This window comes from Peromyscus californicus, unplaced genomic scaffold (assembly GCF_007827085.1).
Source record: "Peromyscus californicus insignis strain IS unplaced genomic scaffold, ASM782708v3 Scaffold_12__1_contigs__length_115047231, whole genome shotgun sequence".
Lineage (NCBI taxonomy): Eukaryota > Metazoa > Chordata > Mammalia > Rodentia > Cricetidae > Peromyscus > Peromyscus californicus.
Window position 1 is genome coordinate 55,818,524 of NW_026294413.1, and position 26,896 is coordinate 55,845,419.

General features: G+C 44.5%; 1 protein-coding gene across 1 annotated transcript in view; it reads left to right on the forward strand.

Moving 5' to 3' along the window:
* Dock5 (dedicator of cytokinesis 5) overlaps positions 1–26,896 on the forward strand; it is a 194,345-nt gene that overhangs the window by 108,793 nt on the left and 58,656 nt on the right. Inside the window, exons 11-22 of the mRNA XM_052732867.1 lie at positions 1,002–1,074; positions 6,188–6,330; positions 9,478–9,603; positions 12,569–12,693; positions 13,923–14,021; positions 15,605–15,677; positions 17,084–17,187; positions 18,128–18,311; positions 21,257–21,354; positions 21,589–21,678; positions 22,933–23,033; positions 26,162–26,296. Of these exons, the coding sequence (XP_052588827.1) occupies positions 1,002–1,074; positions 6,188–6,330; positions 9,478–9,603; positions 12,569–12,693; positions 13,923–14,021; positions 15,605–15,677; positions 17,084–17,187; positions 18,128–18,311; positions 21,257–21,354; positions 21,589–21,678; positions 22,933–23,033; positions 26,162–26,296 (1,351 nt within the window). The remainder of the gene's footprint in view (positions 1–1,001; positions 1,075–6,187; positions 6,331–9,477; positions 9,604–12,568; positions 12,694–13,922; positions 14,022–15,604; positions 15,678–17,083; positions 17,188–18,127; positions 18,312–21,256; positions 21,355–21,588; positions 21,679–22,932; positions 23,034–26,161; positions 26,297–26,896) is intronic.

The window sequence follows — 26,896 nt, forward strand, 5'->3', positions numbered from 1 at the left end:
AGATGTAGCTCAGTGGGACCTTGCTTCCCTGACATGTGCAAAGCCCTGGGTTCAATCCCACCACTGCAAAACAAAAAACAAAGCAAAACAAAAAACCACATGAGAGCCGGGCAGTGGTGGCGCATGCCTTTAATCCCAGCACTCGGGAGGCAGAGCCAGGCCGATCTCTGTGAGTTCGAGGCCAGCCTGGGTTACCAAGTGAGTTCCAGGAGAGGCGCAAAGCTACACAGAGAAACCCTGTCTCGAAAAACCAAAAAAAAACAAAAAAACCAAATGAACATAACCAACAACCAAAACAAAACTTGTGACCAAGGGCAAGTTAACCCTTTCCATTCTTTAAGGTGGGGCGCCTCACATCTGTGTAAGTGAGGTAATGAATGCAGCAGGCTTACTGTCTGGCCTTAGTGAAGTACTCTCCTGGCGTGGGGCTGGGGGGAACCAATTACTGATGGTTTGGTTTGTGATACTCTTAAGGCTTATGTAGAAACCAAGAGTCTATCCAATCAAAGACACAGGTGGCCACTTCAGGTCCTGAATTTCTCTCCAGACCTTTAATTCTTCTAACAGACCTGGAGAAATGTGTGTTTTCTATGGCTTTCAGTGAAGGCTTACCAAAAATAAATAAATAGATAGATAGATAGATAGATAGATAGATAGATAGATAGATAGACAGAGATAGATAGATAGATAGATAGATAGATAGATAGATAGATAGATAGATAGATAGATAGATAGATAAAATCAGGCTTAAGTTTTGCTGGAACATAGCAGTTCAGTCTTGCAGAGTTGTAAAGGTGTGTCCTGCAGGGTTGGATATAGAAAATCTGAGCCTTCCATGGCTGTTGTCCTGCTGGGTATGGCACTTCAGGTAATTGTTGTTGCTCGGTCCCTGGTCGCTTTCTTCCTCTGGTGTTCTGGGTTTGCCAATGCCATCCTTTTCTATACAGCTTAGTGAGGCATGAAGCCATTAGTGTCTCTAATGTTATTTATCTCTCTTCTAGTGATGGATATTAGTGATATTATACACGGGAAGGTGGATGATGAAGAAAAGCAGTATTTTATTCCCTTTCAGCAGTAAGTATCTGGCATTCATCCCTGGCGACTCGAGGTACAGGTTAGCCATTCAAGTGGGGCATGAATGTAGAAGTGGGTGGGAGGAAGCCTTTTCGTTATTGGAGAAGGAAAGGCTTCTCCTCTGGAAGACTGTCATCTCGGACCTCTGCAGAAGACATCATGGGGCTTCACGTTAGACTCCAAAGAGGGTAAACTGAGCATTTCCTGACTCAGTAAAATAACTGGAAGAATAGAAAAAAAAAAAGGGCACACATGTATCTGCACCGGAATCCAGAGAATGATGTCATTTGATTGTCAGAGATGCTGCAGAGCGTCTGCCTTTTGTTGGGTTGAACAGGTTTGACTAAGAATCACATGACTTCTCAGACTGGATGATGCCTATGAATTGTCAGGACACTCTTGTTAGAATCAACATTTGCTTTAGTAGGTCTGACTGCATCTGATAAGCTGAGTATTGCTGATGACTGGCACTGGTCCAGGGACCACACTTCCAGTAAGTAGCAAGGGGCCAGGCAGGACGAGTGTGAAAGGCTGGTTAGGGTTCCTGCAAGGAACTGGGGGAGACGGTTGTCTGGTAGTATAGGGCAGGGTCAGCTCAGCACTTGACCCAGCCCAGGATGGAGCCCTCCCCCAGAGTTACAGGCTGCCAACTGTACTACTGGGGTCTCTTAGTGAACAAATCTCATCCCTGTAACTCTGATGAGATCAAATGTGAGCATTGTGACTGCTCTAGCATTCAGCACACATGATGGTGGCCTAGGAAGAGGGAAGAGGCCCAAATGTTTCTGGAAAAGACCCCTATTGGGGGTTACATGCCAGGTACAGGACATTGTCTCATCTAACTTGCAACGGTCACTGCAGATCAGTAGAACAATTGTAATTTCAGAAGCCAGCCTGAGGATATTTGAGTAAACAACAACAACAACAACAACATGTGTGTGTGTGTGTGTGTGTGTGTGTGTTTGTGTGTGTGTGTGTGTGTGTGTGTGTGTGTGTGTGTGTGTGTGTACATGATGGGGCTGGAGAGATGGCTCAGTGGTTAATAGCTCTGGCTGCTCTTCCAGAGGACGGAAGTTTGGTTGCCGGAACTTAGGTTGGATAGTCCACAACCATCTGTCACTCCAGAGGATCTTCTGATGTATCTTGTAGCTCTGGTGGGCAATTCCATACATGTGTCAGATACTCACCCAGACACACACTCATACACGTAAATAAAAATAAGTCATATATGTATATAAACATACACACAAATCATATTGCAAATGGAGGAAGACATAATTGTACAAGAGAAGTTTTTATTTTTTTTTAATCTTAGCTCAGTGTTAAGAAACACAAGTCAGAGAGCTTTAACATCACAACTTATGCCAACACAGACTCCAAATTAAGTAAGCATGAAATTGAATATCTTAAAAATGTAAATGCTACAGGATAATAGAAACTGTATATAATAGTGAGCTCTGGCAAGCTGTTTTTAAGTCACACATCAATATTTTCAAACAAAAAACAAACAAGAAAAAAAAGAAAAATTGATGGGTTAATCTCCTATTTTTAACTTATATATAGGAAAAATAATTTTTAATTTTTTTTCTAGCATTTCTAATGTTTGCAGCAAATGTTAGAAAAATGTTCTTGATGTATATAGAATAAATAGAGATCAATTAGGTTCTAGAAAGGGAATAAACACACAAAGAAATGGTATGCACATTCACAGAGGATCAGTGAAACTCACTGTAAAACAAAGTTAAGTTTGGGGCTTGACCAGGTTTTAAAAGTATGTTAGACTTTGTTTCGGTGTCTGTCCAGATATACATGGTTACAGTGCATTCAACTGGTAAAGTCACCTGCCACCAGACAACTGAGTTCCATCCCCAGGACCCACATAGCAGAAGGAGAGAACTGACCCCACAGGTTATGCTCTGACCTTCACATGAGTGCCATGGCACACACCATATGTAACCACACACACAGAGACACACAGACACACACATACACACATACACACACACACACACACACACACACACACAACCCACATAGAAAAACTATATAAGTAAAAATTTAAAGCCTTAAAATTTAGATTTTACAAAGAATGTACCACCTAATTAACTGATTATATGTTTTGGTTTATTCCTGTTTTTGTTTCCTACTTTTTTCCTACAATAAATAAAAATAAAACTATACATGATTGTATTTAAAAGACAAGAATTCTATTTTTTCTGTCTTGTACTTTTGCCCTATTCAAAATTAATAGTACAGAAGAATATTGTGAGTAGATTTTTTCATTTCCAGAGGCCGCTACTAATTATTTTTATAACATACAATTAATAGTCTTCACCCTACTTACCACTTTCTCAAGAACATGGAGGACTCAGTATTTCACATAGTTTGGTCCTGGTACTTACTGATTATCCGATAACTCTTGTATCATGAACTACTGCTCCTTACACATACACATGCACATGTATGCACATACAGTCATGCATTGCTTAATCAGGGGACGTGGTCTGAGAAATTCCTCTTTAGACAATTTGTGTCAACATAGAGTATATGTCTATAAAGTAAGGAAACTACAATGTCACATGGTCACGGAGTCTTATGGGACCACCATCAAGTATGTAGCTTCTCATAGGTGACTGAAATGTGGTCCATGGCAGTGTGCTTGTGTGTTATGTGACATATTTAAATACATTTAGACAGATATATTAGATGGATTGAATTCATCACCAATATATTGAATTAAATTTATAAATATATTAAATCTAATATAGTAAGCAGATCAAATACACTGAATAAATATAAATATATAAAGCAGAGTTGGGCACAGTGATGCCTACCTGTAATCCCAGTTACTTAGAAGGTTGAGGCAGGAGGATTATGAATGTGAAGCATAGTGAGACCTTATCTAAAAAAAAAAAAAAAAAAAAGAACATTTTATATAGAGACAGACTGATAACATAAATGTAACATGTACATATATAAAACTGTCATATTCATGAATACTACTACTTTTTCATATATAAACATAATCATGATTTGCATTCACAGACAAAAAAATCTATGTGAAAATTCCTTTATTTATATTCACCTTTATGGTGGACTTCTTCCTTTAGTGTTTGGCCTCCCTGCCCAACTCCTGAACACCATCCACGTGGCAGCGGTGAACTCTGAGGTGGCCCCACTGTGGAATAGCATGTGCTTTCCTTCAAGTCCCCACAGAGCCCAGCCCTGACTTGATTACCACCCAGTGTGCAGCAAACAGCCACTGAATAATGATGCTCGTGTCCCCCACTGCATCCCCTGGCATGTCCTCCTGCTTTCCTAAGCTGCAGTGGCTTGTGGTGAGTGGGGTTCATTTGTGAATTCTGCTAGTCCACCTGGGAGAGCCACTCAAAGAAAACAGCTCCCCATTTCCAGCCCATGTCGCACTATGTTTTATCATCTGGTACAAGGATGTACCCAAATCTGTCTGGTAGGCAGAGGAGGCTATACACTATTGCATGACCACAGGATGATATGCAGTTGCTGGTGGCAGCTTCAGGGGAACGGGGACTGTGTTTGGTCCTTTGACCTCCCCCTTTGTGGACCTCACCTGATGTGCTCCTTCCACGGGATATCATTTGCTAGCTGGCCATTGCATTCCTACATGTAATGTCATTGAGTGGGAAAATACCTTCCCAATGTCCTGCATACCTGCTGTATCCATGTGTCAAATGGCCATGTTATGTGGGTTTCAAAGGGAATAGGATCCTGGAGAGCATACTGTCAAGTGGAGGTAGACCCAGGAGCCAGGCTTCCTGCCACTTGCCTCTCCCTTCAATCCCATCCCAGCATCCAAGTCTTAAGAGTTTGAGCACTGCCTCTGACTTTAACTGTTTAACTTGTCCTTGAGCGTTGACCTGAACTTCAGCTGTTTTAACACTTGGCCATGGCTGCCCACCCCCCACCTTCTTTGCCTCAAGTCATTTCCAAGGCAAGTTTAGGAAGAGAAAGTGGAAAGATTGTAAGAGCTAGAGCAGGGAGTTTGTTATGAGACTGTGTCTCCTAGTAATATTAGAAGCTACACCCCTAAAGCCTTGCCAACATGACTGCCCAAATGTGTCCTGAACAAGGATGACACCAATGGACGTGCCCAAGTGGACGAGGAAAAGCCCACAGAGCCTCCATCCTACACAGAGAACTCCAGGCAATTGAGGAAAACTGGGGGCTGGAGAGGTGGTATTCCCCAGAGAAGAACACACGGATAGGTCACCCAGTGCCAGAGGTCAGCCTTAAAAACATACACAGATAGCATTATATGGACTGAACAGGATTTATTTAGGAATATACATGTATATACATATATGTATGCAATAACAATGAAAAAAGAGGACATGAATCTGGAGGGAGAAAATAGAAGGGAGAAATGTTGAAACTATATTTAATTATATTATAATCTCAATATATATATGATACACACACACACACCATGGAAGAATGTAGGGAAGAAAATGCCAGGGACAAAACTATGAGCAGTTTCATGTAGTTGACCGTATTTTCGATTCTATTGCCCAATCCTGGGATTAGGCAACAACACTTCTTGCCATAAAACTGAGTTAAGTGTCCCAGTGAGCAAAGCAGAGGAGATTGGCTTAGAGACGGAAGGGGAGAGCAAACATGGCATTAGCCCTTGGAGAGTTCCTTTGCTTTGAAGGCTGTGACAGAAGGCAGAAGGTTGGCGAACTGGTGGGTCAGCATCAGGTCACTTTGGCAGGTTGCCCTTGTTGAGGAACTTGGTCAGCATCCTTGCTGGAAACAGCCTCTTTCGGGGGAGTGAGGCTGTCACCTCTCCATGCTGAGGTCTTGGAAAGTAGATATTCTGCTGGGCTACAGCCTTTGCTGCGTTTGCCCTACGGTGAGTGATTCCATGTTGACTTTAGCCTGGTCTGTTGGGGGCCCATGCGGGAACTTAATCCAAAACAACAACGTCCTGTAATTTGTATTTGACACCAGAGCCCTCTGGTGAGGTTTTGTTTGTATTTCCAGATTGTGCTCCTAAAACCTCCGTGTTCTCAGGTCATGCTCTAGAGACTGTCCCTGCTCCTGACTTTCCCCTTACCTCTTGTGTCTTCCCCAGAATTGCCATGGAAACCTACATCCGCCAGAGACAGCTCATCATGTCGCCCTTGATAACCTCCCACGTGATTGGAGAGAATGAGCCACTCACTTCGGTTTTAAATAAAGTGATAGCTGCAAAGGAAGTGAATCACAAAGGGCAAGGTACACGGCCTGCCCAGGCCGAGGGGACTTTGGCTAGGGTGGGAGGGAACATCCAGAGCAAGGCCCCTGGACTGCCCTTTCACCTTCTCCCTGATACCAGACAGCCCTTCTTAGGCATCTCCTGCTGAAGATCCTCAACCATTCACCCTCCCTAATGGTCAGGCTTGAATTTGGAAGTTCTGTGGAAAAGGCTTTTCCCTATGAGTCTTTTCTTCTGTTCTCGGTTCCCAGTGTTAGTTAACTCAGAGTAGAAGTGCCAACAAGAAGTGATTCAGGAGAGAATGTGCACTGTGCCCCTGCTAAGCTTATTCCTTTATATATGTTTTCCGAAACTAGGAGACGGAAGCAATCCAAACGAATATCTGTTAATATGAACTTAGAGGCTGCCTTGTAGAGCTTTTAGATTTTTTCGGGAACCTCCATGTGCCTGTCTTTTGATAGCTTCAGCTAAGAGGAGTTCGTATGGAAACGTTTCAGATCCAATAGTAGAGAAAAAGAGTCGCAACATTAGAATTCAAATGCCAGGATGGTAACCAGACACAAAAGGCTTTCAAGACAGTGCCGCCGTTTATCACTGCTATCACTGCTCCTTAAAATGAAGGCAGTCAAGAAAACACGCTGTTTTCGGGGTATTTAGTTTCTCATATATTACAATAGAAAGAAATAAGAGCAATAAATAATCTGAAAACAGGTAGATTTTTTTCCCCTTTTTTTGCACGTTTCTTTGTATGTGTGTGTTTACATATGTGTGGGCACACAGGTAGGGGTGTGCATGCACATATGTGTGTGAATGGGGAGGTCTGCGTCTTACTATTTCATCTAATCTAGCTAGCTAGCTTCATCTGGAAATCCCGTCTCTGTCTTTTGAACACTGGAGTTATAGGTGGGCCATCATGCCTACCAGTGATTTATATGGGTGCTGGGGTCTAGACTCAAGTCTCCAGGCTTGCACAGCAAGAACTCTACATTCACTGCCATCTCCCACTCGCTGCTTTTTAGAGCTTTCAATTTAAGAATATAATTTTAATTAGAGTAGAGCATTCTTCTACTACTTAGATTACTGTTTACATATGATTTCCTTTTCGGAACAAAACAGAAAGCAGTGCCATTTCTTTCTCGCTACTGAACAGAACAAGCCTTTTTTCAGGTGTCTTTTTATTCACCACAGATACCTTTTAGTGTGTGTGATGTGTGGTTGTATAACATTCTAATGTTTAAAATGTTCAAAGCCAAATTTATAACAAATTTAACTTAAATGTTTTGATTGGGTTTTGTTTGTCCTTGACAACTGAGCAACAACAATATCATTCCACAAAGTAGGGTTAGTTTTCTGACAGGCTAAGGAGGAGAAGGGAAGGAGGGAGGGAGAAAAAAAGGAAAAAGCAGTTGGTTGGGGGCAATCAGATTATTTTTAATGTAAGCAGTGAAACAAAAGAGCATCAGCCTGTGGCTTGCAGGGGCCTGTCTAGGACATCTGCCCAGTATCTTTCTCTCCTGATTTCTCAGATGGCCAGATAACAGTTTAGTTTTCTTTTAAAGCTGTAGAACTTGACCACGAGTGACTCCATTTTAACATCTAGCCTGATGGGTTGGCGGTAGGCACCTAAGTATCTTCTAGCTGGTCAGCACTGTGAGTTGAAGCCACCCTGCCGTGGTTCTTTCTGTATTGATGCTTCCCCCATGTTTAGGACCACTGTTCAGGAACTCCCAGAAGTAGGACTTCTGGGTTAGTGGTAGGTACAAGCTGCAGCGCAGATGAGGCCCACATTGCCTGCCCTGGCCCTCAGAGTATTTCTCCTGCATGCCCTGCCTGCCCTGTCTGAAAGGGCCCGAAGACTCTGGTCGCCAAGTACTTAAATAAGCACCTTGACTCTGTGTTGCCTAACAGCTCCATGAGTTTCCTGGTCTCCCTTCTCAAATTTTATAAGGAAGATAATTATTCTTCTGTCTTCTTTAAAACACATTTTCTAGTTTGGGGTTTGCTAAAATGTCCATGAACTTCTGCTTCTCTTTGATTTGTGTATTCAGGTCACTTTTTTTTTTTTGTGAGGATCTTTGTCACGGATGGCATTTATAGCTTTTTAGATTGTGTGTGTATCAAAACTTTCAGTTTATATGTGGATAATTATTTTGCTTTTAAATTTGTTTCTCTAGTTTAAGGCCTAATTAATTAATTAATTAATTCCAGGGCTGGAAATATGGCTCAGGAGTTAAGAGCACTTACTGTTCTTCCGGAGGACCTGGGTTCAGTAACTCGTACTATCTGTAACTCCAGTTCCAGGGGATCTGATGCCCCTTCTGATCTCCTCAGACACCAGGCATGCATGTGGTACACAGACACACATGCAGGCGAAAACACTCATACACATAAAATAAAAATAAATCCTTTTTAAAGAGGTTGATTTTCAGAGATTAACACTTGTTTGCTTTTCTTCCCTTTCAACGTCCTCTTTGTCCTTTTTATTTCTCTATCACCTTAGATGCTTACCTTGATTAACATGTAAGACATTAAGTTGCCTCCATTTTTTAGTAGCAAGAAATATATTTTTTTTGAAATTAGTTTTTGAAAGATGCTTATTTTCATTTATGTCTGAATGGGTGTTTGAGTATCTGCCACATGTGTGGGTGCCCACAGAGGACAGAAGAGAGTACCAGATTTCCCTGGGAGTGACAAACAGTTGTGAGCTGCCCAACATTGGTGCTGGGATTCAAAGTTGGGTCCTCTGAAAGTGTTCTTAATCACTGCACCATCTCTCCAGGCCCCGAAGTTCACTTCTTTATTCCTGATTTTTCCCGCCTCTGCCATCGCTTCTTAAACTGCCATGTGTTGTATATTTACAGTCCCACAGTTTCCACTGATGTCTGTAACTCTTTAGCCACTACTGCCACATACTATTAGACTTGGAACAAACATACATTGCTATCAACTAGGACAATCTTTACTCTTTGTCCTCCACTGAACTCAGTGATGTCTGTTGACTTCTCAAGTACGTCAGTCCTCTGGTGAGTTTGAAGGAAGTGTCATTGAAAAGTTATTACCCTGGGAGGATTATATGTTTATCATCAGGGATCTGGCTGATCTGACACAAGCTTCTATGTGTGTATTGCAAAGATCATACAGAAGCTTGTTTTTTTTTTTCCTTGCAGGTCTTTGGGTGTCCTTAAAGCTACTGCCGGGTGACCTCACACAGGTTCAGAAGAACTTTTCACACTTGGTGGATAGATCAACAGCAATCGCTCGGAAAATGGGCTTTCCAGAAATAATCCTGCCAGGTACACACTTGCCTTGAGTCCTGTTTTATGTTTCTTTTCCATGTCGGAAGGAAGGATTCCCTCTCTTCAGACAGCTGAGACAATCTGGGTCCCTCAGAGGACATCATTTAGGGTTAATGGCATCAAGAAACTGGTGACAGAGAATCGCAGCATCCTAAGAGACTATTCAATGAGCAAGACCAAGAAAACACCTTTAAGTATCACTCAGCATTCTCAACGCACTCTTTCCCATCCTGTTCTGCACACAGGCTTCCCCAACTTGACTTCCTTCCCAGGAAGCAGTCTGGTGATCCAGAGTCTTCAGTCCAGGAGACTAAACTGCTTCCTTGACAAGCACTTTTTCTCGATGACAAGCATGTCATTGGCTACGTTGGGCCCGAGTGCGCAGCTCCATCTCCGAGATGCTCTGTTCTGTTCCCGTGAGCTCTAACTGTGCTCTGCTCACCCATTCTGCACTTTCCCCGTTCTTCCTCTGCTCTCATCTTTTTACCACATGATAGTGACCTGCTGTCATAGTCTCCCGAGTCCGCTGACTACACCCATGTATGTCTCTTGTATCCATAGTAGTCCAAGGGAGTCATACTCTGAGGAACTTAATTAATAATCATATGAACTAATTGTTACTAATGAGAGTGGACAGCCAGTCATATCACATGTGAAAATTCTAGAAAGCCAGCTTGCTGTGTACTACTCAAGAACAGATCTTTTGAGAGTCTTTGGGATCTTTTTTCATCTTTAGGACATTAAGGGGCAGGGGTAGTTCGTTACAAACACATCACCTGAGTGTGAAGGGTGTTTTAGTGAATACTCATAGAATGAATAAGCATTTCTGTAAAAGGGAGGTTGTCTTCTTTTTTCATAAAAGCAGCTTCTTCATCCATTGCAAAGCTGTTTTCACCTGACTATGAACTCACCAGCATCTGGGGGAAACGTTTTGCTTTTTTTTATTGTTTAGATTTGTTTTTGAGAGAAGTTCTCACAGTGAGCCCAGGATGACTTGGAAGTTGAATCCATCTTCCTGCCTCAGTCTCTGGTAGCTAGAATTATAGCCATGCACTACTACACCCAGATGTCTTACAGTTAAAACAAGTAATTGTCTACAATATTCTCTTGTAAGACGGCTTCACTGTCAGACAAGACAGGAATCTGAAAACAGAGAAATTTACCTTTTGGACAAGTTGTCTTTGTCTCGGGAATACTGAAATACTCTTTATCAGCAGGATTGACTCAGAATGCCAGGGCTGTAATGGGCTTTAAAACTCCCATCTAGGACAACGGTTTCCATGCTGCTCTGTGGATCAGCTCTGTAAGATCCCCTCAGGAACTCTACAGTACAGAAGTACATGGGTTGAAGATATCACTCAGTGGTGGAATTCTTAGTTGGCATAGATCAGGGCCTGGGTTCACTTCCTAGCACTGAAGAAGAAAAAGAGAGAGAGAGAGAGAGAGAGAGAGAGAGAGAGAGAGAGAGAGAGAGAGAGAGAAAGACAGTGGCTAGCTTGATTCAGTGGTGCCTGCCTGCCTGTAACCTGGCCGCTGTGGAGGTAAGTCAGGAGGGTCATGAGTTAGAGGTCAGCCTGAGCAGACACTGTTGACTGGTCCTTCCCTCCTGTGAGCATTGCCTTCCCTTCTCACTAGAGACACCAAAGTCTGTTTTGTCCATTCCCCTGGGGCCTCTTCCAGGCACCTTCTGTTTTCCTCAGTCATTCTTCAGTGTCTGGTCCTTTAGCCTTGCTTACTTGCTGAGGGCTGTCTTAACAAACACCGCAGAAAAGGCCCCATGACAGTGGGGATTCACTCTCCCGTGTTTCTGGGGGCTGCTTGCAGACAGCCATCTCCCACTCTGCCTGTGTTCTCATCTCCTTTTATAAGGATACCAGTCATAGAGAAGGACCCAAATTCACTTTAATGACCTTTTAAGTCAATGCCCTGTCTCCAAATACAGGCATTCTGAAGGCCTTGGGCTCTAATATCTGAATGGTGGGAGGCACAGTTCAGCCCATAATAGGTTAGCTTTCTCTGTCAACCATCTTGTCCCTGGGTGATAGTGTGCACTCATTTGACTTTTATCTGTCAATCATCTTTTGTCTCCATCTTTAGCCCCAAGACTCCTTTGGACTTCAGGCCATCTAGCCATCTACCTCCACCATCAAGACCCTGGCTTACTCTTACCAGCTCCAACTAGCTCACTCTCTTTCTTCCTTTGAAGGGATTACTTCTTTCCCAGCGTTCACAGTGGGACTGCCTGTCCCTGTGAATGTATTGCCAGTGTTCCTGGGTTGTGTTTCCTCAGGAACCATGCCCACATCCAGCTAACTGCAGAAACTAGAAACTTGGAAGACACTATTAAAGAAATCTACTGGGCAGCCTAGCAAAATATATGATATGCTTATTATTAGACACGTATTCCTAAATGTGACAAAGAATTACTATTGAAAAGAATTGGATCCCGGAGGTGGCTGAGTGATTAAAAACTCCCGCTACACGACCCTGATGACTTGTAGAATCCACATAAAAAAGCTGGGTGTAGTGGCTCCTATCTGTTATCCCACACTCCTCCAGCAAGATGAGAGACAGAACAATTGCCTGGAAGCTTGTGAGGGCAGGGCAGCAGTAGAAATAACAAGAGAGACACTGCCTCAAAAAGAACGTGGAAAGGGAAAAGTGACTCCCAAGAAGTTGTCCTCTGACCCCCCCCCCCCACACACACATGCTGTGACATGAACATGTACGCGTGTGTGCGTACACTAATAGAAAATGTTACTCTTTACAAAACATGTACATCAAAGACCTCTTGATATGTAGTGAAAGGTGGAATGAGAGAGCAGTAAAAGATTTCTGTAGAATAGATAGGGTATTACCACCAGATTAGTTCCTATTAGTTTATCTTTTGTGTGTTGTATCGTGGGACTTTGAAAGGAGTTCTCAGATCAGCAGCACTCACAGGAGGCTTGTCATGTTGCAGGGGATGTCCGAAATGATATTTATGTCACCCTGATCCACGGGGAGTTTGACAAGGGGAAGAAGAAGACACCTAAGAACGTGGAGGTGACCATGTCTGTGTTTGATGAAGAAGGCAGCCTTTTAGAGGTACGTAGCATCCCCTACAAAGGCCACCGCCATCACACGCGGTCTGTAATGGCAGCAGACTGCTGCTCAGACTGACCCTCAGTGTCCCCATATCGGGGTTTAGTTCTTTTCTGGGGCTTTGCTCTTTGATTTGTTTCTGTTTTTTAAGAAGGGGTTTCACTAGCTAGCTGAGACTGCCTCAAACTTGTGATCCCTCTGCCTCTGCCTCCCGGGTGCTGGGATTATAGGCATGCACTAGCACGCTCAATGCTTTTTCATAAGGAAAAATATACAAAACCTGATAAATCTGTGGTTTTCAGTGGCCAGTTTTTCGCCTGGAGCCATTTAGATTCATTTTGGTATTTCCCCTGTACAGAGATACTGCAGGCCACCTAGCTTTAGGTTCTCAGGTTCTATAACATTTTTCAAGGTATGTTGCTACTCTAAACTTGGGCACAGTGGCAAAAGTGTCCCAAAGGCTTTGAAAGGCACACTGCCGTTACCTGACCTGGTAGAGCCAACAAACCTGAAGGAGCACTGTGAAGCTAAAGGCAAACATCCTTGGGTGTTGGTCAGCTGATGGTGATTTCCAGTGTTAGTTATTAGGAACTTGTACCTGAGTGGAGTTCTTTTATGGGGAAATGCAGACATTAGTTATAGGCAGAGCCAGAAGGGGCTCCAGGCATGCTGACTTCCAGAGTTCCTCGGACTCTGGCAGCTTTCTGGCCATATAAGCAAGGACATCTTAAATTAGACTTCAGAGGGTCAGGAGGCACTGGGTATCCACAGGAGGCCTCTCTCACCCTCACCTAATTACTTTGGGATCAAAACCTAGACAAGTCAAAGTCTAGGCTCTTGAAGCTCTCTAGATGTCCTGAGATGATGCTCCCTAAATATTCAGTTCTTGTGCATAATTCAACCATTATGTTACTTTAAAAGCAGGAACCTCTATGTTCAGTAAAAACACTGCAATTCATAGCATGCAATACTTGGCGCTGAGGTTATTGAGGTTGTTGATGTTATGTGGTGTAACGAATGCATGCTGGGTGCAAAGTGCACCTGCTGTGTGTTCAAGGCTGCAGTGAAGTCTCCCAGTGCAATGTGGATGAGCGCTTCTAGGCTCTTCTCAGATCCACTACACCTCTGATTTTGAGTTAATTTTTTCGCTGTTATACATTCAGAAACCTTTTCCTGTAGCCATATTTTTCTTGACCTAGTATCATCTCCTAATTGTGTCTTTCCAACCAAAGAAAGCCATTCATCCCGGTGCTGGGTACGAAGGCGTCTCGGAGTACAAGTCGGTGGTGTATTACCAAGTCAAGCAGCCTTGTTGGTATGAGACCGTCAAGGTGAGGACTCAGTTTCTAGCTCCTTCAGCTGTTGACTCTTGTTTAGATTCCTGTCTGCTTTTTAAATCCCAAATCATTCTTACCTTATCTGGAAGCTTCAGATAAGGTGTAGTAAGAGATGAATGGGATGGAATGGGATAGGGGGGTAGTGAGAGTATAATCAAAATATATTGTATGAATTTCTCAAAGAACTAATTACTTTTAAAAAGCTGAATTGGTGGTTAAGAGTTCTTTAGAGTGCCTGTTTTTAAGAAGTACACCATTCTGAAAGAATATTCTCATTCCTAAATGTATGGAAACTGGAATAGAGAAACTTGTGGCCGTCATAAGGCGGTGGGCTGCCAAGATACTGCAGATAAGCAAAGGTTTCGCACTCTGCCATGGGCTCCCTAACGTGTTGTTCTCATTGGCTCACATGTTCTGGGCGTCCTCAGTGTGAGGAAGGGTTTCATGAATTGCGAAGTGCTTTTTAGATCTAGCATCTCCTGTGGGCTCACAGCGGCCTTAACACTAGAAGAGCAGGTAGGGTATTGGCATGACCTCTTCCCAAAGAGGTGGCAGTCCCAGGGAAGTGACTCATAAGATCCCAGAGCACCTTGGGGTCACCCTAAAACACATCATGCTGGGCTGCAGCAACCCCCATTGCCAGATTGGCAGGGTTCTTAAGAGGTTTTTAAGCAGAAAATCCACAGACAGAAACATTGTCCTCGTATCTCAGTTAGGAAGCAGTTATTTTTCACATTCTTCTGTAGTCTGTGTTTTTTTTTATGGTGCTGTTCATATGAATTTATATTGTGATTTTTTTTTTTAAAGATAAGTACACACTCTGTAACTGTGGCTATCCTAGAAATTGCCATAAAGTCAGGCTTGCCTTGAACATACAGAGATCCACCTGCTGAGACTAAAAACACATACCGCGGCTCCTGGGTGGATTGTGCTATTGAAAGCTGCTCATCTCAGGCTTTGTGAACTCTTCAGGGCTTTAAATGCTGAGGCTGTTTATACTGTCTCTGTAACTTACTGAACTACTATCAGAAAACCTCTCCACCCCGGAGAGGTTTTTTTATCTTGTCTTCTCTCATAGATACTAGTCACCCCTGTATCTGTATGGGACTTCCAGTTGGAAAGGTCCTATGTAGACCTCAAAATCCAGGTCTTCTCCATCTGAATGCCAGGCACATAATGTATCTAAACTCTGAAACTATGATAAACAGCAGGATGGTCTCCCTCTGAGATTCTTTCGGCTTGAGAATGGTTGTGTTGAATGAAGCCTTCTAGCAAGCCTGGGATCTCTGAAGGAACTTGTGCTGAGAGAAGATAGAAGCCAAATCTAAGTCTCTTTTTTTTCTCAGAAGAGTTAAAAGGGAGGACTTTGAATGCAGTCACCCCAAGCAAAGGGCAAAAGCTTAAAGCAGTAGATTCGCTAATTATCCTGATTGGAACAGTGCAGAATGTTTGCAGAGTCCAGACATCATACTGGACCTTGTAAATGTACATATGGTCCTGGGTCAGAACTGTGCATTACAGTTGAGGGGAACTGATTCCACATACGCCCCGCCTTCTGACTCCTCCCCTTTCTGCAGGTCTTCATAGCTATAGAGGAGGTCACACGCTGCCACATCAGATTTACCTTCCGACACAGGTCATCTCAAGAATGTAAGTGTTAAGAGGGCTGGGGCACATTTCCATCTTAAAATGTGCTGTCTCCTGCCATGCTTTGTGAATTTGAAAATGTGGGAAAATTGGCAATTTTAGCTCAGAATTCATAAGGTATTGGGAAAATAGAATAGTGTTTTGTTTTTTTGTTTTTGTTCTGTTCTGGGTGCTGGGAATTGAATTCACAGCCCTGTGCATGACAGCTATGTGCTCCATCATTAAGGTACATGCCTAGCCCTGTACTTTTGTAGCTGCTTATTTCTGATACAGGATCTCAGTATGTAGCCCAGGGTGGCCTCAAGCTTGCATTCTTCTCGCCTCAGTTTCCCAAGCAGCTGGAGTTATGAGTCGTCAGCTTTAGCTTCGTTAAAGGGGTTGAGGCAGGGGGGTTGCCCTGAAGGAGTCTAATTTGAAAGCCCTCCCTCCGACTGTGTGGAGAAAGTGTTGGATGGAAAAGGCATGAAGACAGAAGGAAGGGCTTACGGAGGTAAACAGATGGGGTGAGCACGCCTTGGTCTTGGGTAGGAACAGGGCATGGAGAGGGAAAGGGATCAGACTACAAAGATACGTTGGACATGACATTGATTGACAGGGCTGAGATTGGTCAGCACCACAATTCTGGTTTGGATGATTCAGTAGACTGTGGTCTCATTCATTAGGCAACATAGAAAATAGCCCATATGTGAAATATCAGACATTCTCAGTTTGGGAGCAGCTATGACATAGACAAGCTTACTGTTAACCTGTGTTTATTCTGATATGGTTGACCATCACACACATCCATAGACAAGCTTACTGCTGACCTGTGTTTATTCTGATATGGTTGACCATCACATACATCCATAGACAAGCCTACTGATGACCTGTGTTTATTCTGATATGGTTGACCATCACACACATCCATAGACAAACTTACTGCTGACCTGTGTTTATTCTGATATGGTTGACCATCACACACATCCATAGACAAGCTTACTGCTGACCTGTGTTTATTCTGATATGGTTGACCATCACACACATCCATAGACAAACTTACTGCTGACCTGTGTTTATTCTGATATGGTTGACCATCACACACATCCATCGACAAGCTTACTGCTGACCTGTGTTTATTCTGATATGGTTGACCATCACACACATCCATAGACAAGCTTACTGCTGACCTGTGTTTATTCTGATATGGTTGACCATCACACACATCCATCGACAAGCTTACTGCTGACCTGTGTTTATTCTGATATGGTTGACCATCACACACATCCATAGACAAGCTTACTGCTGACCTGTGTTTATTCTGATATGGTTGACCATCACACACACCCAGAGCAACTGTGAAATTAATCGCCACAGCCATCTTCTCCTGGGGTCCACCCACATGGTTTAGGCATGTATTTCTGTCTTTTCAGCCAGAGATAAATCAGAGCGAGCTTTTGGGGTGGCCTTTGTGAAACTGATGAACATGGACGGCACCACCCTGCAGGATGGGAGGCATGATCTGGTGGTATACAAGGTGACACTCATAGAACCAGACTTCAGAACGGCCCCGTACCCACCTGTTCCCTTTGAATGTGGTTTTTCAGGCTTGTTTGGGATTTATATGTGAGAACTTCAGAAATCTATTGAAAGTTACATGTGTCTGCCGTCTAAAGTCTAGAGGGCTCCAGGTCATACCTTAGTGGTTTTGCACCTCTTGTAGGAGAGTGAGTTGCCTGATTAGTGAGTGTTCCAGGAGCATCTCACTGTAGGGCAAAGGGTGTGCCTTGGTCCTGATTAGTAAAGGGCAGGGCCCTTGATCCTGCTGTCCATCATCCCAATGGCACAGACAGTGAAGGGCTGTGCTTGGCTAGAACCTGATAGGGTATGATAGGATGTGGTTTTCATACCACTGTAACCCAGGTACCATTCCTTTGCTGTCTGGGCCCTGCTGCACTGTTCTGAGCTCTACACCTCCTGAGATTTTAGAATTTAAAGTACATGCTGGGAGGTCTCAGTTCCCCAGCAGTATTTGGCAGAGGACGGCTGACGCATAGTAGGCAGCTCATCTGAGTTGTGCCTCACCAATAAACGTTTTCTTTCCTTAGCATGTCTTTGGTCTCTGAATAGTTTCAGAATCCACTCCATGGGCCCCGTGAAATATACACGTGACCATTTATAAGTTCAAGAGAATCAAACTCAACCTTATTCTGTAATGCGCGTATTCACTTCTGGCAGAGAATAGCTTCTGATTTCTAGTTCACAACTAACTTCCTTACTATTTCATGGTAAAGTTATTTCTTCTGTGACTTCTGTAGGAAGATCATGTCTAAATGCTAGGAGATTATAAATACAATTTGATAAGGTCACACATCCCCTACTAAGAATGACCATGCTCTTCTTGGGGAGGGTATTTCTTGCTAGTGTGTGAGAGATGTTGCCCAGTTTCTGGTTTTTCTAACTTGCTTCCCTTGTAGGGTGATAATAAGAAAATGGAAGACGCTAAATACTATCTGACCCTGCCTGGGACCAAGGCAGAGATGGAAGAAACAGAACCCCAGGCATCCAGAAACCCGTCCGTCTTCACGCCCAGCAAAGACAGCACGAAGGACAGCTTTCAGATTGCCACCCTCATTTGTTCCACAAAGCTCACCCAGAACGGTAGGTGTGGGGACCACATGGGCACTGATGGTCCTGCTCTGGTCCTCCTAGGCTCCTTGGTTAGACTCATGTTGCTAGACCATGTGGCAGCAGGTCTTCTGAAACAGGATGCTTGGTGGTTGGCTTCCGCCCTCTGCTCCTCCAGCAGTGTGCTACAGTGCTGTGACAGTTACTTCTCCCGGTTCTGGGACGAAATGCTCGACAGAGGCAATTTGAGTAAGGAGAGTTTATTTTGGCTCCGATGCCAAGGGTGCAGCCTGTCACAACGAGGACAGCACAGGAGAGTGGGGCAGCGGGTCACACAGTCAGGAAGCAGAGCGTGATGAGTGCCGTTGCGCAGCTTCCCTTCCACCTTCTATGGAGATGGGATGGGGACCCTAGCCTGTGCAGTGATACTGCCCGCATTTTAAGTGGGGCTCCCCACCTCAATTAGTACAATCTAGAAGCTCCCTCACAGACATATACTCAGAGGTTCATCTCCTAGGTGGTTCTAGATCCTGTCAGGTTGACAAAATAATTTGCCATCATGAATACTTTCTCATATCGGAAACCCTAAGCACATTCACGAATGGGTGGAATTCAGAAGTCTCCTGTTACCTTCCATCCAGACATCAGAGATAACACTGGGGGTTTGTTTATTTGTTTCGTAGATGATCCAGGAAAGTCAGTAATTAGGGATGGATTCTGGCAGTAACCAGTCTCTTGCCCGAACGGGGATGGCAGAGAGCATATTTTTTCTGTCCCCCCCCCCCCCCCCCCCCCCCCCCCCCGCTTTTTGACAAACGGTCTCACTATGTAGCCTAGACTAGTAGTGATTCCCCTGTCTCAGCTTCCCAAGTGCTGTGCCAGTAGGTATGAGCCCCCATGCCCAGCAGAGTTCCTCTTTCTCCTGGTTTTCCCCCCTTCCATTGCTCCAGGAAATGAGGAATTTTCCATAAAATCAGCAGCACAGTTTAAATGAGGCGCCATTTTGTTTCTCGGGAAACCTTGGGCATCCGTTTTAACTGCTTATATTTAACGTGGCATTCGATAGCATCAGCAGTTACTCGTTTAACCTGTGCCACATAGAAGGAGCCCTGCTGACCAGTGAGCCCAGAATTTACTGCCCAGGAGTCTTCCTTACCTCAGCAGGTCCGTATCCCAGGAACTACGCACAGGATCAGGCCTGTGAGCATGAGGCTGACTTTGGTTGGAGCTGGAGAACAGCAGCGCTGTCTTGGGAGAGTGGACTGCAGAGGAAAGGCCCACTCGGGAGTCAGCTCCTGGTTGTTCTTTAGGAGTCGGTATTGGGTTGATGTTGATGGATCCTGATTGGCTAGAGATTAAGGGTGGTGTTCCAACTTGGTCCTGTGGCTGTGCTTAACAGAGTGAAATGCAGAGCTGATCTGCATGGGAAGGCGAACTCACTTAAGGTAGAAAGTGTCCTTAGCTTCATAGAAGACACAACAAACTTGTGCCAGTCACATAAGCCTCTGTGTGTGTGTGTGTGTGTGTGTGTGTGTGTGTGTGTGTGTGTGTGTGTGTGTGTGATAAACCGCTGATGGAGGGTGAAGGTATAGTAGTCACAGAAGTTGGTTGTAACTCCTAAACATTGAACTTGGCACTAGTGAGATGTGCATCAGCACTTATATGCGAGGATGTTTTCTGATATTTACAATGCGGACACACTGGAAGCAGTCCAAATGGCTGGTGGCTGGAGTCCATTTAAATTTTAGAGTTTAATTGAATAACGAAATGTATGTGGCTACTGAATACTGAGTTTTAAATCATAGTTAATGCCAGCACTTGGGAGGCAGAGGCAGACAGATCTTTGTGAGTTCGAGGCCAGCCTGGTCTACAAAGCGAGGTCCAAGAAAGGCGCAAAGCAACACAGAGAAACCCTGTCTCAAAAAACCAAAAAAAAAAGAGTGCCTCTGTCAGTCCCAGCTCTGCAGTGACTTCCCCTGTGACTTAGTTTCCCCATCTTTTAAACAAGAGTAACAAATAGTACACATTGACTATCCCTTTTCTGGAATTCTCAGGACTACAAATACTTTGGATTTCAGATTAAAAAATGTATATTAGTATACATGGGGTATGTTCTTCTGGGAGAAGTCTAGTCATGAAATTCATTTGTGTCTGCATTGTTAGCTGTCATGTTTAGAATCAGATCAAACTGTGGCTAAAGCCACTCCTGCTGCCCCTCGGTAGTCTTGTGACCTAAAGCCAAGTGTCACAAAGCCTGTTTTCTCCTCTGAAAAACAAAATCCCCACAGTACAGTTGTGACGCCAAAGTGAACTGATATGTCTCTATGTTGCCCCTTCCCGGTGACTCTGCCCAGACACGGATATCTATCAGGCAGGAAGTTGGAGACTGGGAGTCTATGCTTACTTTTATAAAGATGACATCATCATTTGAGAAACACGAGTTCCAGTCATTCATCATTTTATGTTGTTGCACATCAGTAGCTGATTGCTTTTCTCCCTTGAGGGACTAAAGAGTGTCACAATGTTTCCTCTGATTTATATGAGATAATAAATTGCAATAACACCCGAGGTACTTCTTAAATTAGCTACTATGAAGAGCAGTTAACTTTTAAAAATCTTTGTGTGTGTGTGGCATGTGGGTGTTCGTGTGTGTGCAGGCAGGCATGTGCCGCATTACACATGTGTAGGTCAGAGAACACCCTTGGATGTCAGTCCTCTCCTTCCGTCTTGTTTGAGGCAGGGGTCTCTTGTTTGCTACTCTGTAAACCAGGCTGTCTCATTCTAGGAGCACTGGGGGCTTCAGATACGCCCCACTGCAGCCAGCCTTATGTGGGTCTAGAGATCTGAACTCAGGTCTTGGGACTTGCATGATAAGCACTTTTACCCCTTGAGCTATTCCTGCAGCCTGGCAGTAGTGATTTTTCCTAGAAAACTCTGTAGCCATGTCTTCTAATATCTGTGGTTTGTGTTCTTCCCAGTGGACCTGCTCGGCTTATTAAACTGGCGTTCCAACTCTCAGAACATTAAGCACAACCTGAAGAAGTTGATGGAAGTGGATGGAGGAGAAATTGTTAAGGTATGCCTATATGTCCGTGGCCACAAGTATACCTTACTATGTCACTAATTTAACAATTTCAGTTAAGCCAAGAGGAAATCTAAAACTCAGTATCTACAGGACTAAGCCAGTGTGCCAATCTTACAAAAATCTTTTATACAACTCTTCTATTAGAACCTGATGACTTCCCATTTTTTTTCTACAGCATGTAGCAGGATGAAGCCCCAATAACCTCTCTGTTTCTCTTACCTTCAGTTTTTACAGGATACACTAGATGCACTTTTTAACATAATGATGGAAATGTCAGACAATGAAACGTACGACTTCCTTGTGTTTGATGCACTGGTAAGCAGTTTAGCATGTTTTTTAAGTACCATAAATATCATCAAGCAAAATTACAAAATTATTCATGTACATCTCTCTGAGTATTTCTTTAGCCTAAACTCTGAGAAGTCTAATTAGGAACCAAGGTCTTGTCTTCCAAGCTCTTACTTTCTATTTGATCTCACTTTTTTGACACACTTTCACTTTTCCATTAGGGAAAACAATGGGTTTAATTACATTAGAGATTGCCAGGCACTTGAACTTCTTTTATCATTCTCTAGTCAAAGCCCAGGAGAAGCCCTTGCTAGAGAATGATGTATGTCCTTGTCGGGCCCTGTCAGGGAGGCTGCATTCACCAGTCTGAGATGAATCTTAGTGTCTTTGTGTAGCATAGGCAGCCTAGCAGACAAGTTTGTCACACAGTGCTTAAGCCTGTTCTAACAACTGGAATCAGAAGAGGGATGCATCACAATGGGAAGTGGGAAAGGCAGAGGACATCCTGTGAACAGGAGGAAGTAGATGCACCTAACCCAAGCCTCTTTCCTCATGGCTGAGGGGAGTCTAGGACAGGATTTGATCTGAAGATTAGGGGTGAGGTGTAGGAAATTGCGAATGTGCGGTGTTTTCCAGCGCGACGAAACTGGTCTTTTTAGCAGCGGGTCAGGGCATCAGAGCTAACGTTGGAAGATGGAGCCAGGCAATGCAGTCACCGTGAACTGAGCTCGGTCATGCCCCAGTTTGTGGGGAAAAGAGAGTGACTAGAGACCACGGAGATGAACCCCAGCAGGACAATCAATCTCAAGTGCCTCTTTTTATACACACTCATCCTTTGTGTACTCCATAGACATAAAGTGACAATACGGAAGAAATGGGGGACCAAACTCTGACGTTCACAGGGTATTCCTACTCAGCTTGGGGAAAATCTCATGGGAAATTGTGTTAGTTTAGTTAATTCCCACAAACCACTTTCTCCATCTTCCTTCCTGGTGTCCTGTGTTCTTCTGTGCCTTAACTCAACTGTGTACCCCTTTGTGACATTAGCGTCCCACAGCCAGTGGTGATGGCCTGGATCAGTTTGTCCATAGCAATATGCCAGACTCATATAATCTGTCTATGTTAAACGTGAACCCTAAGACTTCCCTTCAGCGTGGATAGTAGACTAGAAATGCCGCAAACAGAATCAAGAAAGAAAAGGCACCTGGAGGTTAGAGTCTTGTTCCAGGCAGAACATCTGGGCTGTGCAGTACTGCTGTTAATGCTGGCCACCTTTGGCAGGTCTTCATCATCTCCCTGATAGGAGACATCAAGTTTCAGCATTTTAACCCTGTACTCGAAACCTACATTTACAAGCACTTCAGTGCCACCCTGGCACACGTGTAAGTATGACTCGGGGGACTGGTATGTTCCTGGGGCTGGCTGGATAGTTGAGCAACAGGAGGAGCCCTTCATGCAGTCAGTGAGGCGGGAGGGTGGAACTGTGTCCTAAGCATCTTTGTGGAAAGAGGCCATTTGAATAATGTGTCAGTGGAACAGGGTGTTGGACTCAGTCCTTTCCTTCAGGATAAGGAGACGTTTCTTAAAACCCCAGAGCGTGGGCTGGGGGAATGGGACGGCCAGCAGAGTGCTTGCCGCGCAAGTACAAGGCCCTGGGTTGGATCCTCAGGACCCAAGTCAAAAGCCAGTCATGGTGATGTGTGCCTGTGACCCCAGTACTGGAGAAGTGGATACAGGGGGATCCCTGGGGCTTGTTGGCTGGCTAGTTACGTTGAATTAGTGAGCTCCAGGGAGAAGCTGTCTCAAAAATTTAAAAGGAGAATGATTATGGAAAACACGTGATGTAGACCTCTGGCTTCAACACATATGTGCTCACACCCATTGTATGTGCATACATACACATGTGCAAATGCATGTATGCACACAAAACCAAGAAGATAAAACCCAAGGGCATACAGTGGGGAGATGGAGACAGGCACAGAAGCAGATGACTGTAACTAGAGTTTTCCTGCCTGACCCACAGTCAGGACAAATCTCTCTCACCTGCCAGTCCCACAGCTGCTCAGACCCGACCAAGTAAACCCAGAGACTTACATTGGTTACAAACTATATGGCCGTGCCAGGCTTCTTGCTAACTGTTCTTACAGCTTAAATTAATCCAATTCTATAAATCTATACCTTGCCACATAGCTCGTGGCTTACCGGCATCTTCACATGCTGTTTGTCATCATGGCAGCTGGCAGTGTCTCTGACTCAGCCTTCCACTTCCCAGCTTTATTCTCCTCCTTGTCCCGCCTACACTTCCTGCCTAGCCACTGGCCAATCAGTGTTTTATTTATTGACCAATCAGAGCAACACATTTGCCATACAGAACATCCCACAGCAGATGACCAAACTCAGGAGCTTCTGAATCAGATGTCAGTGAGATGGACGTGAGGCACCAAGGGGGTCCAACAATGAACTAGGCAAAAGCAAGCCTGGTAGAAAGGCAGGCCGCACCCTCAGCCCTTCCCCACAATGCTTTGGGGAACTGAGTGCTCGTAGGACATTAGGAGCTTTGGTTTAATTTCCTTTTACCCACGAGGCAGTAGTTTGAACCTTTTACACAGAGCAGCCTTCTTTCAGTGTGCCGTTTGTGGCTCGCTGCCTAGAGGAACCAACCTGCTGTGTCTACTTGGCTTCCCCGCTGCGGTGCTCAGCTCCCATGTGACCCGACAACTGTGCTGAGTGATGGGACCTGTCATGACAGGAAGGTAGCTGGGACTGGTTAGCTGTGCTCTGGACAGTGGCTCATGCCGTGTCATGTTGCCAGATCATTTGTGCCTCAGTGGTGTCTTCTACACCAACCATTCATGAAGATGCAGGGCCACGAGTCCTACAAAGGGGATGTTATACACCATGCTCATCAGCTAGCCTTAGGATCAGTGAGTGCCTCGTGGGTCGAGGAGGCAGCAGACACACCAGCATATGGTGTATGTCCGCCCAGCACCTTGACCTTCCAAGGGGTCAGTGGCTACAACTAAGATAGTTGTAGATTATGACGCTGAGCCCAATGAGGCTCCATGGCAAGCTTGAATTCCTGATTCTCCTGCCTCTGCCACCCAGGAGCCGGGATGACAGATTCTCACCTTTTCACCTGTCTCCTAAGGGAATTTTCAGTAGCCGAGAATACAAGACCGTAACTCAGCACATAGACGAGGCCAGTCAGGAGCCCAGGGTCAGACACATACCTGCCAGAGAGTAGCCAGTTAGCACTCTCCTGCCTGCTGCTGGGTTTATTTGCAGCACTTGATTAATTCTTCATGTTTCCCTTGGATTTGTGGGCGAATTTGGGGGAAGGGAAAGAGAAAGGTAGGGATTGATTTTAAAACAAAAATAATTGAAATATAAGTGCCCTCAAAAGTCCGAGTTACCCTGATACCATGGTGTTGGGGAGATGATTCAGTCCATAAAGTGCTTGCTCAAGGCTGAGGACCGGAGTTCAGTCACCAGAGTCTAAGTAAAGAAGAGCATTGTGGCACACATTTGTAATCCCAGCACTAGGAAGATGGAGCATGTACATATAAAATAATAATAAAATGTAAAACTACGTAAAATCCCAGATGTTTGTCTAATGGCATGTTCAGAACAGTGGATGATACAGAGTCAGAGTGAGTCCACTTTTCTCATCAGTGAAGACTCCATCTGGCGCCATTTCAAATGGTTGGGGCAGGCTGGAAGGAATTAGCTTAGGCAACTGCCACAGGCAAGCATCATCTGTCCTTCACGGGGTATTGGAAGATGTCTGCTTTAAATGCCAGAAAAACAAAATAATCCCAGTAAGGTGAATCCTCTTAACTCTTTGATTCCCTTTCCTCCTTTTCATGTATTTGTGTATGTGGTGTACCTGTGTGCATGTATATGGGTATGTGCACACGCGCGCATGTGCATGTATGTATGTGTGTTTGTGTGTGTACTTGTGTGTGCTTATTTGCATTTGAAGGCCCAAGGCTGATGTCAGCCATCTTCCCAGGTCACTGCCCCGAACTTGTGGATGTAGCTAGTTTAGTTAGATGACTTGCTTCCTGGACCCAGTCTCTGCCTTCTGAGCACTGGATTACGGGTGAGCCACCAGACCCACCTGGCATTTCCTTGAGTTCTGGGGATCCAAACTCTAGTTCTCACACTTGCTGCTTGAATAGCAAGTGCTTTAACGCCGAGCCGTCTCCTGGCTCCTGCTCTGTCATCTCCCGAGCCCTCTTTTCACCTCCATCAATGGAAAACTTGTGCCTTGAGGAATTAATTCCTCCTAAATTTTCCCAATATTTCCAAGAAGAGGGCAAGTGTCAAAGCTAGACAGACGTGGAAACAAAACAGCAGTCAGTCTGCCTATTGAGGGCGTATTTGAGAGGGTGGACTTGAAAGCTAGACCTTGCGCTTCCCAGTTTACATCCATCCCTTTCTGTGTTGCATACCCCAGGGCTTGAGCACAGTGTTGCCCTTGACAATGTTGCTTTCTTACCATTTTTAGGAAACTCTCCAAGGTACTAAACTTTTATGTGGCTAATGCTGATGACCCTAGCAAGACAGAATTGCTCTTCGCTGCCTTGAAAGCCTTGAAGTACCTGTTTCGATTCATCATCCAGTCGCGAGTGCTCTACTTGAGGTAATGGTCCCAGTAACAGGATGCTGCTGGTACTCACCTAGATCCCCGTGTTCCTCATGCTCATTTGTAGTCAGCTTTGATTGGTCATAGGATAAGCAAACTCCAGGTCTTTGGGGGGTGAAGTTAGAGGTGGATAAGGAGACCACTGGAGAAGGTCCACGAGAGGTCCTTCTGCATCCAGGACTCATGAGTGTAAATGGCTCAATGTGCTGCTTGCTCTAGAAGTCTTGATTGGTGACGATGGCCTTAGATAGACAGGTCTTGTGACAAGCCGGGAGCTTGGGTCTAATCCAAGTGCGGAGGCAGCACTAGGAGAGTTTGATTAATGAGATACTAAACTCCGGCTTTTCAATGATCATCTCACTTCCTGTGTAGAACATGGACTGTGCAAGGCTGAGAATGAAAGTGAGTCACCACTGAGAGGCTGCTCAAGGGTGAGACACTGAGGCTCTGCAAGTGGACAGGGGGGGTTGATTCAGGAGGAATTGCTGATTGGCTGTTGTAGGACTTCATGGGGCAGCAGTAGAAAGGGAAGGGCCCTAGACCACCTTGAGGTTGGACTGGGCAGTGATGGCTGATGGCGTTCACTAAAACAAGAAC